The sequence below is a fragment of the Spermophilus citellus genome, assembly GCF_964194105.1.
Source record: "Spermophilus citellus genome assembly, chromosome: 10".
Lineage (NCBI taxonomy): Eukaryota > Metazoa > Chordata > Mammalia > Rodentia > Sciuridae > Spermophilus > Spermophilus citellus.
In genome coordinates this window covers 71,850,265-71,862,791 of record NC_138197.1, presented here as the reverse complement: position 1 = coordinate 71,862,791, position 12,527 = coordinate 71,850,265, and the positions used below count along the sequence as shown (strand labels likewise).

Here is a 12,527-nt window from a genome sequence, read left to right as displayed (position 1 = left end):
AGCACCTTCTGCAATCATGTTCACCTACTGAAAATACCTACGTGGATGGTGAAGGACTGAGAAAAATCTGTGGCAGGGTCCACCTATCAATCACAGCAAGGCCCACCTATCATAGCAGGGCCCACCTATTAATCCCAGCAAGTTCCACCTATCCATCACAGCGGGGGCCTACCTATTAGGCACAGCAAGCCACACCTATCAATCACAGCAAGTCCCAGCTATTGTAGCAGGGCCCAGTCACTTCCAAGACAGCAGATTTGATTCGCTACAATTAGTTTATTGGAGGCACAGAGTGAGACAGACAAAAGTGCAGGAAGGCAGCTGAGTCATTGGCTTTTTAGAAGTTTCTGCAGGCAGCCCAGGAAGGAGGTACTCTCCCTCCCTCCCTTGGCAACCAGGTGCAACAATGTTCATTCTATTTGCATTTCCAGGTGAAAGCACCTGAGCAAGCTCCTGGAAAGGGCAGAAAGGGAGATTCTGGGGCCCTGTTCCTCCAAGCTCTGGAGAAGGGGGTCAGGCAGGACCAATGAATCCAGCAAAAAACAAAAGGCGGAAGAAAAGGATGAATCCTTGGGACAACAAACTGACTACTGGGAAAGGTTGCAGAAAAAGACCAAGGCGCCGCCCCTGCCTTCCGGGGCTCAGCGCGCCCAGAGGGGAGCAGGCGGGACGAAGTGTAGGGTGTACACATCAGGCAACCAACAGGCTCGGAGAGGCCGGCCGGCAGTGGGTTGCGCGAGGTCCTGGCTGGGCAGAGGGTGACGGTGGCCTTCGATTGTAGCTTTGATTGTAGGTGGCCTCCTAGCACTTCCTACAGCCGCCGCTGCAGGCGCCGGCCCCTGCGCAAGGGGCGCAGGCGTTGGGGGTGCCCACCACCACGTTGCCGCTGCAGGGGGCGCTGCAAACTCTTGTGTTGACAGCAGGGGAAGTACCGGAGACACAGAGATCTCCACAGGCGACGCCACCGCGGGAGCTGCTGACGCCTGCATGGGGGAGAACAGGGAGCCACGCGTCAGGCACAGCTCCAGCCAGGTGGCTTTGCAGCGAGCGCGATGCTCCCCTCCCCAAAGGTTCGGGCCTCCCTAGCTGGAGAAAGGGGAGGGCTCGGACTACTTACATACGTTCACGGCGCCAACGCCCTCACACAGCCTGTTGGGAGAGGAAAAGTTGATAGGTCAGTACCGCGGGAGAGGCTCCGCGATCAGCAACCAGGTGCAAGGTGTGATTCGTGGGCCTCCCTTTGGGGACTTGCCAGGGGAAAGGAGTAAGAAACCAGCAAGGGGAGCCCCAGATCCCCGTCACCACGTGGGTGCTGGAGTCGGCCTGCAAGCACCTGCAGTCCGCTGCCCGCTGCTTATTAACTATGCATTGTGAGTTTTAACCTTTCTGGGCCTAGGTTTCCTCATCAGGAAAATCGGCTCCCATACGTGCAAAGCTTAGTACCCAGCACGCAGTGAGCACTTGAGAACTCTTCCCTGCAGGAGTTTCTAGGTTCTGATTTTTGTAAATGTATTTGAGGGGGGACAGACAACCTCCCACCCAAATAAACAATTATGGGACAAAACTCAAAGGAAAAGATTAAGCTCTAGTTCTGAGAGTCTCTCCTTAAGAGGCTGGAGCTGTAGAGCTGCCCTCTAGCCATGGGCAGTCTGAATGACCAAAGGATCTTTTCCCCTACCTCCATCCCCACCTCCAGGGCAGGCCAAAAACAAAACTCCTCAGAGTAAGTCAAACCTGCCACAAGGGACAGATCCTGCTCTTGGTCTACCTCAGCCCCAGGCTATAATGGAAGACCATTTTGGAGTATTTTACTATGATTACAGTAGGTAAGCAAAGTTTGAAGGGATTTCCTGCTGAAGCAGGCTTTAGGAAATAAATCAGAATTCCCAAGGCTACCGCTGGAATTAGGCAGGACCAGGCTAGGTAAGAGCCATAATCCTGAATGACACAAAAACCAGGACTGGGAAAGAGGGAGTGCCATTCAAGGAAGGTGACCCGAGGTTAAGTTAGACTCTCAGGAACAGACATCACCCTACGTATACACAACTCTGAATTCAGATATATAAAAGTCGTCAATCCCATATCACAGCCTAGGTAAGCATGACATTCAGATGGGGCTAGATCAGACTCAAAGGACTTACACAGGTTTCCTGTCCAGCTGCAGGTTGGTGAGGTGTGGTAACGGAGGTGGAGAGAATGCTGGGAGTGTGAGGGACATGGCATGCTGAGAGCCCAAGCATGATTGGGGGAGTAAAGAGTTATGGGACCCACCTCTGCTCCTCGCCCTCCAGCAGGCGCCTGTAGGTGGCGATCTCGATGTCCAGGCCCAGCTTGGAGTTCATCACCTCCTGGTACTCCTTCAGCAGGCAGGCCATGTCCTGCTTGGCCTTCTGCAGGGCGCCCTCCAGCTCAGCCAGCTTGCAGCGGGCATCGCTCAGGGCCGCCTCGCCCTGCTGCTCAGACTGGGTCACTGCGGTCTCCAGCTTGTTGTTCTAGAGACCCAGAGGAGAACAGGGGAGGTTATGGTCCCTGAGTGTCTGTATATGTCATTGCCTGGATGTGCCCAGGGTCTCCTCACAGCTGGGAACAGCTCAGAAACAGGCCCTCTTGCCTTGTTCACCTGGATCACCTAGATTGACCACCCTGGGGACCTGGTCAGGCAGATGGGCTGCAGAATGAGTGGTGAGGCCCACATAGGGCACAGCCTGGCTGTGTGGCACAGGGCAGGGCCCAGCCCCCCTGCTGTTGGGCACGGTGAGCCATACCTGGCACTTGGCATTCTCAATCTCAGCCGTGAGCCTCTGGATGATGCGGTTCAGCTCATTGATCTCCTCCCTGGTGCGGCGCAGGGTCTCCCCGTGCCTGATCACTGTGGCCTTCATCTCCTCGCACTGGGGGAGGCAGACATGCTCTGAGGCTCAGCATGGGGCACCCTGAGCCTGTGCAACCAGCCAGCCAGCCCTGCCCTGGCCCCAACCTCAGAGCTGTCTGTCCTCCCCTCACCACCTCAGGGCATCAGAGTCCCCAGGCAAAGAGGCCTTGTTCATACAGGGTGATGCCCCCTCCCAATGCCCCCTGAATGCGGCAGGGGTCCGGAGCCCCTCACCTTGCTGCGGTACCAGGACTCGGCCTCGGCGCGGCTGCGGTTGGCAATGTCATCATACTGAGCCTTGATCTCAGCCACGATGCAGTCCATGTTCAGGTCTCGGCTGTTGTCCATCTTGACGATGACTGAGGTATCAGAGATGTGGGACTGGAGAATGCGGATCTCCTGCAGGAGGAGCATGGGGACATGTCAGAGGCTCCTTGAGACCAGATCTCAACCCAGCACACCATGCCCAACTTCTCAGGCTCCCTTGGTCCCCAGACCCTGCCTGATCACACAATCCAGGCCTGGAGCCCCAGACACAAATCCCTGTCCACCTCCCCACTCCCTCTAGCCCTCAGCCCGGCCTAGCGACCCTCACCTCCTCATACAGTCGCCTCAGGAAGTCAATCTCCTGGGTCAGCGCCTCTGCGTTGGCCTCCAGGTCTGACTTGCGCAGGTAGGCGCAGTCCACGTCCTGGGAAGATGGGTGGGGGTGAGCTCAGAGGGTCCCTGAAGATTGTGCCTCTAAATGCCTCTTTCCTCTTACCCCTTCCATTCACGCCAGGGGAGAAGGATCCCTACTGTCTCTACCAGCAAGCCATCTCCTGCCTTCTGACTCTCCCCAGATGCACCCAGCAACCTCCTCAACTGTGACAACAAACCTTTGGTGCCTTGGACATGGCCCACCTGCCTGGCAGGACCCCTCCCACCTCTCCTTTTTACCCCTCCTGCTGTAGGAAGCCTGCCCAGGGGACCCCTCAGTTCTGCCACCTGGTCCTTCCCTAGCCCCCAGCAGTCCCCCAAGTGGCCCCCTGACCACTCCTGGTCCTACTGCATCATCCCTAGGCTCTGGGGTCAGATCTTTGCTTTGTCGTCAGACTTTCAGCGTGCCAACGGACCACACCACTCCCAACAGACAGACTAAACTCCTGGACTCCAGGGGACCCCAGCCACAGACCTCCTAGGCACCCAGAGGTCAACACAGCCACCCCCTCGCCCCAGGGCAGGTGCGAGGGGTCATTTCCCTTGTCACAGCCCTAGGTGTGCCATTTGATGGTCTGCCTCTCTGGGCACTGCCCATCCTGATGTGGAGAGGTCACTGCACCCACCCTGAGGTTGAGCCCCCACGGTGACCCCAAAAGAGTCTGCCCCCAAATCCCTCATGGCTCTGCTTCCCTCAGCCATGAGACTCACCTTCTTCAGAGCCACAAACTCATTCTCAGCTGTGGCCCTCAGAGAAACTTCCTCCTCATACCTGAGATGGGAGAGAGGGGAGGTGAGGGCAGGGCAGTGTCCACAGTTCCCACCCCGCAGGCCAGCCAGGGGCTGGGGAGGGAAGCCCACACCGCTGACCCCAGCCGCCCTGCCAAGTCCTTGCTGGTTGGAGTTGGGGTGTCCGGGATCCTCTCTCCACTCTGAGTTGGGGATGGAGAGGGCTCCTGTGGGACCTTCCAGTCCCAGTGCCAAGGCTACACTGAGGTCCCCTCAGGAGGCAGAGAAGGGAGTGGACACTATGGCCTCTGGGGTACTGCAGCCAGCGCCCTCTGCCATGGTGTCAATCCTAGCTCAGCTGTGAGGTGTCATAGACCCAGAGGAACTCAGAACTGAGCACCAAGGCAGGGGGCCACCTAGAGTGCCTCAGAGGATGGAAGGCTGAGGTGGGTGCAGAGCACTCCAGGCCTCAGGGCTGCTCTCAGGCAGGTGTGGACGGTCACAGCTCCATGAACAGGTCCTGCACTCCCTCAGCCTGCGCTGGGCCACACACCCTCCCTGGGCATTCTCATCATCTGTGCCAAGGGCTCTCCCAAAGCCAGTCTGTGGGGGAAGGGACACCAGAGCCGGCCCCACTCACTTCTTCTTGTAGCCCTCCAGCACCTCCCGCACGTGGTTGAGCTCTGAGGCCAGCCTCCCGCTGTCGGCCTCCGCATAGTCGGCCTCCCGCCTCAGGGTCTCGATGTAGCCCTCGAACAGGGGCTCCAGGTTGCTCTCGCAGCACTTGCGGTTCTGGTAGAACTGCAGCTTGGTCTCCAGCAGCTTGTTCTGCTGCTCCAGGAAGCGCACCTGCCATTCGGGGTGGTGGAGAGAAGGGATCAGGGGTCAGCCAGCTCTTGGCATGGGGGTGATTGTTTGAAGGGGCCTCTGACCCTGGAGCTCACCAGAGGTCAGGCAGAGGTGGGCCCTGAGAACAGGACAAGTTCTCCCTTTCCTGATCCTGATCCATGGTGGGAACCAGGGGCTGGTGGAGATATGTGCCTGTTCTCATGTGAGCCCAGTTCCCCATCCAGATGGATCCAAGTGACACATGTCAGGGGCCACGTTCAGGGCTCAGCACCCCTACTCTGAAGGCAGTGAGGCTGGAGCTCTCAGCCAGCACCCCACATTCAGACCCCATCATGGGGTTCTGGTGTGGGCATCATAGAGCTAATGTCAGGCCATCCAGAACAGAGCTGGGCTATCCTGCCCTCCCCCACTTCTTCTGGCAGACATCCCTTCCTGCCCCAACCTGGCCCACCTTCAGTCTGGACCAGTCTCAGCAGCCACTGATGCATCCCTCTTATACTTCCTGCAGTCCAACTTGTGCCTAGATAAGACTGTTCACTCCATTTCCCCACACAATCTGCTTCTCTGACTGACAGTTGAGTCTTTCTGGGTTTGTGTCTGTGTCCCATCAGACTGTGGTCTCAATGATGTAAGGTCATTCTGCTTCTTCCTCCTGTCTCAGTGTTCAGGCCTGGCTGTGCACCTGTGTTGGGGATCAGGAAGGGTGCGATCCAGGACACCCACCTTGTCGATGAAGGCAGCGAACCTGCTGTTGAGACCCTTGATCTGCTCTTTCTCCTCGTGCTTCACGCACTGCGCATTGGGGTCGATCTCCAGGTTGAGGGGCGCCAGCAGGCTCTCGTTGACGGACACGGAGGTGATGCAGGGTGGGCTGGGTCCGCACACGCCGCCAGAGCGGTAGCCGAAGCTGCGTCCGCAGGAGCCCGAGCGGAAGGCTCCGCAGACGCTGCGGCTGCCGAAGCCCCCGGTGATGCCGCGGTAGCAGGAGATGCCGCGGTAGGGGGCGGCGGTGATGCAGCAGCGGCCTGGCCGGGGCCCGCAGGCCGAGGCGCAGCTGAAGGCACGGCCACAGTAGGATCCACAAGTCATGGTGCTTTGGCGGGAGACGGGTGGCTCTGACGTTGGAGACGTCCAAATGGAGGGTGCAGTGGACGTGGATTCAATTGTTTGCCTTTTCCACCTCTGTCAGCCTTTTATATATCCGCGGAGCCTGGCTGACCACGTGGTTGGGGACTATTAGATGCCTTTATAGGCTTGGGTTGTTAAGCTACTGTGGCTCTCCCCTAAATGTGCTTAATTGGTGCCCATGTTTATGGTCCTTTGCCCTAAACTGCACAATTTTCTTCTTCAAAGGGCCAGCTCACCCCCACACGCACACCCCAGCCTTCTAATACTGTGTAAATTGAGAGGTTGAGAGACGTGGGGCGCACTGATTCAGGCTAGAAAGAGGGGTCAGGGCGGACCTGGGTCTCAGATTAGCTGCTTTTTTGGGGGGCGGGGGAGGTCGGTGCCGCTGTCCATGGTGCTGATCTGACCGGCTCAGAAAGGTTGGGCCAGCACATCAGATGATGTAAAACCTGAGGTGTGCTTGATCGTCTCCCTGACCCAGATGGTCCCTTTCTGCTCCCCCAAATCCTCACATTTACAAAAGTATCTAACTTAGTCTCTCACACAGGAACCCAACGCCTTCACACCTGCTCCCAAATCCTTCCCTATACTTGTCAAACCCCCCCCCCTCTCTCTCTCATCTCTCCTCACCTCTCACTTCCCTCCCTCTCACTCTCTCTCCACTCACTGGCTGCCTTCCCTCCACCGTCTCACACACCACCTGTCCTCAGGTACTCATCTGCACTTTCGCTCATCCTCACAGGAACATACGTGTGTACAGGATCTTAGGCCATCTGGCCAGTCTATGCCATAAGGAGGCATGCCTTCCCTTAGGGTCTTCCACAAGGTCTCGGGGGAACACACTGGCTCACTGATCCCAGGAGAACCCAGTCATTTCCACCAAGGCTTCGAGCAATGATCAAATATCTACACTTCACTGCAGGCCTCTGTGTTTCCTCCAAGGTCTGGGGTGAGCCCTACTTTTATGAGTCTGCATACCATTGGCTCAGAATACTAAGCCCCATAGAGCTACCTGGTCCAGCCCCCACCTCACTCCCTGAATCCTGCTACTTTCCATGTTCTGCCCTCCTGAATGCCCCTCCATTCACAGCAGTTTGTCATTAACCTTGACAGGTGTCAGAGGAGATCCAGATTGCTGCCCATCCAGTGTGGCCCTGAACTTCCAATGACTGAGTAGGGGCCAAGGAACTTTCCTAACTAGCCCTGGGGGCAGGACAAGGAGCAAGTCACTTCACTCTTCTGGGAAGTGGGTTAAGGCTTTGCCACGCACTGGACATTTACAGAGATGTGTACATGCTCAGTGTACTCCAGAGCACCATGCATATGGGTTTTGTTGTTATCTTTAAGAGGCAATTTGTGGGGCTGGGATGTAGCTCAGTAGTAGAGCACTTGCCTAACACATGTGAGACACTGGGTTCGATCCTCAGCACCACATAAAAATAAATAAATTAAATAAAGGTATGAAAAAGATGCAATTGGCTCTGGGGCAGTGTTTTGTTTGTCTTATTTATTTATGTATTTAGAGTTCATGTTGTGACCCACCAATGAGAGCAACCAGAATTTTATTTTAATGAACTAAATTTTTTATTTTAATGAACTAGATGAAACAACATCAAATAAAATAGAATAGAACAATATCAAAGTGCTTTATATTGCTTCCTGTGTAACTCTTGTTCCATAGTCTCTGGGTTTAAATTGTGTGTGTGTGTGCGTGTGTGTGTGTACACTCAGTCACTGTGTAAATTGATGTCTTAATATGACTGCAAAAAAAAAGTAGGATAGGTGACATGTCAGTTGAGACGACAGAACCAGATTCCAAAATTGCCTGGTGTCAAATCCCAGCTCTGCCATCCTCTGCTGTGTAACTTTAGGCAATTACTTCACCTCTCTGTACCTCCTCCATGATTTGTGAAATGAGGATAATAATAGTGCCCACCTCATAAAGTTGTTGTGGGGATGAAAGGAATCCGTCCGTGCAGAGCTCTTAGAACTAAGCCAAACGTACTCCAAGTGTGCAATCATTTTTATTTTTGTTGCTGCTGCTGCAGCCATGTTGGCATGTTTGATGGATTCACCCACCCACATTCCTAAGCCATCTATGGTCAGTTAACATCAATGGTGCCTGTTTTTAAGTGCTAATAAGAGGACTGAATGCAGTAATGTATGGGCGATGCTTAACACGACACCTGACACAAAGAAAGTGTTCAGTGAATATTATCTATTGTCATTCTACCACATGGGCCTGTCCAAGGGGCAGAAAGAACTGAAACCTTTTACTGTCTTCATTTCCCATATCCTGGGAAAGAGCCCAAATGCCCCTCCTCCAATCCCCAGTCCAAACTGAATGCCTCAGTGAGGCCCTTTGAGAATTTATCACCCTAACCAAGAAAAAAATGTCATTCATCCCTGGACAACCACACTAGTCGAAAAGAAGTTTGGTTAATCTGAAAAGCCAGTAATTGGTGAATAATTCATAGATTGTATTTATTATGTGACCTTAACTGACTATCAGCAAACCTCAGTCATGAATCAAAAACGTCACGCTCACTCATCTTGATCCCCAAACCTCCTGGTCTGTGGGTAGCCAGGGGGTGGCAGAGTGGCTGAGAGTGGAAGGTGCCCTTGATAATCCATCCAAGTATAATGGAACGCCAAGGAGAACAGGAGAAGGTCAACTCTCACTGCAGCTGGACAAATGTAAGTTGGAGCTGAGGAAGAACTTCCCAGAAGCTCCAAAAAGAGTTTGTACTTAAGGAAACTTTCTATCAAAGAAAACATCAGAGCTCCCTTAAGTCCTGCCTTTCTGGTGCAGCCTGTTGTGAGGTGGATTCTCCAAAATGGAGGATTGCTAAGATCGGATGTCACCTTCCAGCTGGGGCATTCAGGGACTCGGTGTCTGATATGATATGGGAGCTATCATATGATATGATAGGCTGGATCCTATCTTAATTTTGGAGGGAAGGAGGCAGTAAGGGAAGGAGGGAGATGCTCTAGGTCTGGCAGGGAAGACAGACCCTCATTCACAACAAAGGCCAGATGTCTGGAGAGGGCTGCTTTCAGATGTTCCACCAGATGTTAAGGAACACAGTGACTCTGCCTGTGTCCATTCAGGGACAGTGTAAAATGCAGCTGATCTGACTGGAGCAGCAGGGAGGGCTCCCGGGGAAGAGCGAGGACAGGCCTGGGTAAGGAGGCAGTCAGGACAGCGTTGGCAAAAGGGTGTGCCCCGGCATACTTCAGAGAGTGGAAGCAGGCGAGACCGGGCCAGGGGTGGATGGAAGGAGAGCCTGCAGGCCGTTGCGGGAGTGGAGGGGCCCGAGAGGTACTGTGACAGAGGAGGCAGAGAGCCGTGAAGCAGGGCCAGTGTCATCCTTGAGACTGCGTGCTGCGAGGCAGCCTGTGGCCCTACATCTGGAGGATACCAAAACATTTGCCTGCCAGGCTTGCTGGCGTCCAGGGGGCTGGGTCCTCTCTAACCTTGCAGTCCTGGCTGTCTGTGGGCAGGCCAAGTTCCAGTGAGGGGCACTGAGGGGGTAGCAGAGTGGCTATTTACAGAACAGCAGAGCTACCAAGCTGTCGCTGGGGGGTTCACCTCAAGTCTATCCACTAGGCAGGCAGTGGGTTAGTGAACTGGGGAGACGTTCAAGGTAGAACCCTGCCTCCTCAGCCAGGAGAGCCCCACACTGGCCAGTTATCCATCAGAACTCACCAGAGGGGAGTCCAATTAGATAGAGGGCAAAGGCCCTGGTAGGAAGCCTGGGTGGGGCTGGACACTGAGCTCTGCCTCCGAGAGCCCTCCCACCAACTAGGCCCCATGCCTACCCCAGCCCTTGCCCCGGCCCTGCAGAGCTCACTGCTATAAATCTGGAGCTCAGGTTGCCCACCACTGCAGTAGGTCTGGATCTTGCCCTCCGTGCTGGGCCCCTTCCCTCCTCCTCCTCCCCTGCTCTTCCATCCCTGGAGTGTCCCCCTTTCTTCATTATCCCCTGGATCTTCTCCCATTTTTCCTCCGCGGTCCCCCAATCATCTCTCTCCCTCCCATTCTCCCCAGCCACTCCCCGCCACAGGCCTCCTTTGTTTTTTTTCCAAGTGGCCCTTTAGAGTAACAGTCTAAGATTAAGCATCTCCTTCTCTCCATTTTCCCTAGGAATCCTCTCTCCCCTCCATGCCTCTCTTTCCCTCCCCCAGCATACATCCCATCTCCACTCTGCCCAAGGCCTTCAGGATCCTTGCCTCCGTCAGCTGGCTCACTTTGTCCAAGGACACATCCCCCTCCCTTCACTCAAGTCCCAGCAAGGAACATCACCCCTCCCCCTCCCCACTCCCAGGAATGGGCACACTCTGCTCTGCTTCATTTGGTCCCCACCCCATCCGACCACAAAGCTTGACAAAATTAGCCACCAAACTTTGATGGCTCCATTACTCAGCACTTAATATGTAGCTAGTACATTTTAATCATTCAACAAATATTTACTGAATACCTACTATGTGCCAAGCCCTTGGAACATATCCACAAACAAAACTTTTATACATTGATGTGATGCAGTCTTTGCACTTCTGTCCAGGGTCTGGGCCCACATCCAGCTTTTTTTTTTTTTTTTTTCTAACTGAAAGCTCATCAAGGACAAGGGTGAGTTCTCCTCCACCCGCTAGTCCTGAGTCCCAGTGGCACCCTGCAGGGCCTTGAAGAGGGCACAGGAGAAGAGATGACTGAGTGTGTGCTTGTGTGTTACACACAAACACCACCAAATGGGTGCTACCATTATTGACGGCAGGTGGCGGTCAGATAGAGGCACAATAGGACAAACTCATCCCTTCTACAGGGGTCCACAGCACCAGGCTGTGTCAGCTCTGTCTCAAACTCACAACCTGAGCAATTTCTCAACCTCCCCAGGCCTCAGTGTCTAAGAACACAGGTCTCAGGGGGTCATCAGTAAAAATCACGTAAGTCAAAACACGTTGGGTTCTCAGAAACATATCTAGTATGGAGAATGATAAACATCTAAGATGATGATGATGATGATTTTGGTACTGAGGATTGAACCCAGAGGTACTTAACCACTGAGCCACATTCTCCAGCCCTTTTTAATATTTTATTTAGAAACAGGGTCTCACTGAGTTGCTTAGGGCCTAAGTTGCTGAGGCTGGCTTTGAATTCTCCTGCCTCAGCCTGAGCTACTGGGATTACAAGTGTGCACCACTGTGCCTGGTTTAGGTTGTTATTTTTTAAGTTTGGAAGAACATTCATAAAATAGCATTCTACTCTAAAGATATACTACTTCCACAATTAAAAAACAAACAAACAAACAAAAAAACCCATGCACTCCAGAAAACCCCTCGCACAGATGCACCAGAAGACACAGAAAAGATTGTTGGTGCCAACTCTGCTCACCATACAGAACTCGGGAAACACCCATGAGAATATGGGGGTAGAAAGGTGAATAACTCTGTTCTCTTCGTACAATGAGCACTCCGCGGAGAAAGCCGAGCACTGCAGTCGCAGGAAGCAACCCTGAACAAAAGAAACCAGAATTGAAAGAAGACTGCAGCATGACTCCATTGATGTGAAGTTCAAAAACTGGGAAACAAAATAATACATCATTGAGGGATGCTTACATTGATTCTAAAACTAAAAAGGAAAACAAGGGATAATTAAACACAAAATCCAGGTGAGGGGTCACCCTAGCCAGGAAGGGGGAAAATACAAAAAGAATGGGGTATATTACATAGGAGGCTGCTAAGATTCCTGTATATGGTTTCTTCCTATAGGGGCAGGTACACACCTCTACAATCTCCTGTGTGTTGACATATTTCACAAAAATGATTTCATGAAATTAAATTTTATAAGAATAATTTTAACTTTCATAAAATACCTATACACTGCCAGAGACAAGAATGGTGAGTCTCTAACCCTCCCACCACCACCACCGTGAGTTTTTCCACTTGAAGAAAACAGGTTTAATGGAAATTTTATGTCTTCAAAAATGAGCAGCAATCAATAATTTGTGAAGTTTTATGAAGTGGTGTCACATCTGAGTTTCTTCATATCTCATTTGAAATTGTTTCTTGCGTCTTGAAAAATTGCTTAGCCACGGCCAGTCATTAGTAATTAACTTGTGCTTATGCATGGCATTTTTATAACGAGTTACATGGCAGAAAAAGTCGAGTGTGTGAGATGCACCTTGACTCAGCATCCTCAGGACACCCAGCCAGCTGGTTTCGGGAGACACTGCTGTCTGATGGTGGGCAT

General features: G+C 53.0%; 1 protein-coding gene across 1 annotated transcript; it reads right to left on the bottom strand.

Annotated features, from left to right (window-relative positions):
* Window positions 1–801: 801 nt before the first annotated feature.
* LOC308657429 (keratin, type II cuticular Hb6) lies at window positions 802–6,238 on the bottom strand (the record flags this gene model as incomplete). Its single annotated transcript, XM_081309119.1, has 9 exons — window positions 802–983; window positions 1,118–1,149; window positions 2,272–2,492; window positions 2,766–2,891; window positions 3,107–3,271; window positions 3,468–3,563; window positions 4,283–4,343; window positions 4,941–5,149; window positions 5,873–6,238. 9 exons carry the CDS (start codon window positions 6,236–6,238, stop codon window positions 802–804), a joined length of 1,458 nt encoding a protein of 485 aa, XP_081165245.1.
* Between the last annotated feature and the right edge of the window lie 6,289 nt (window positions 6,239–12,527).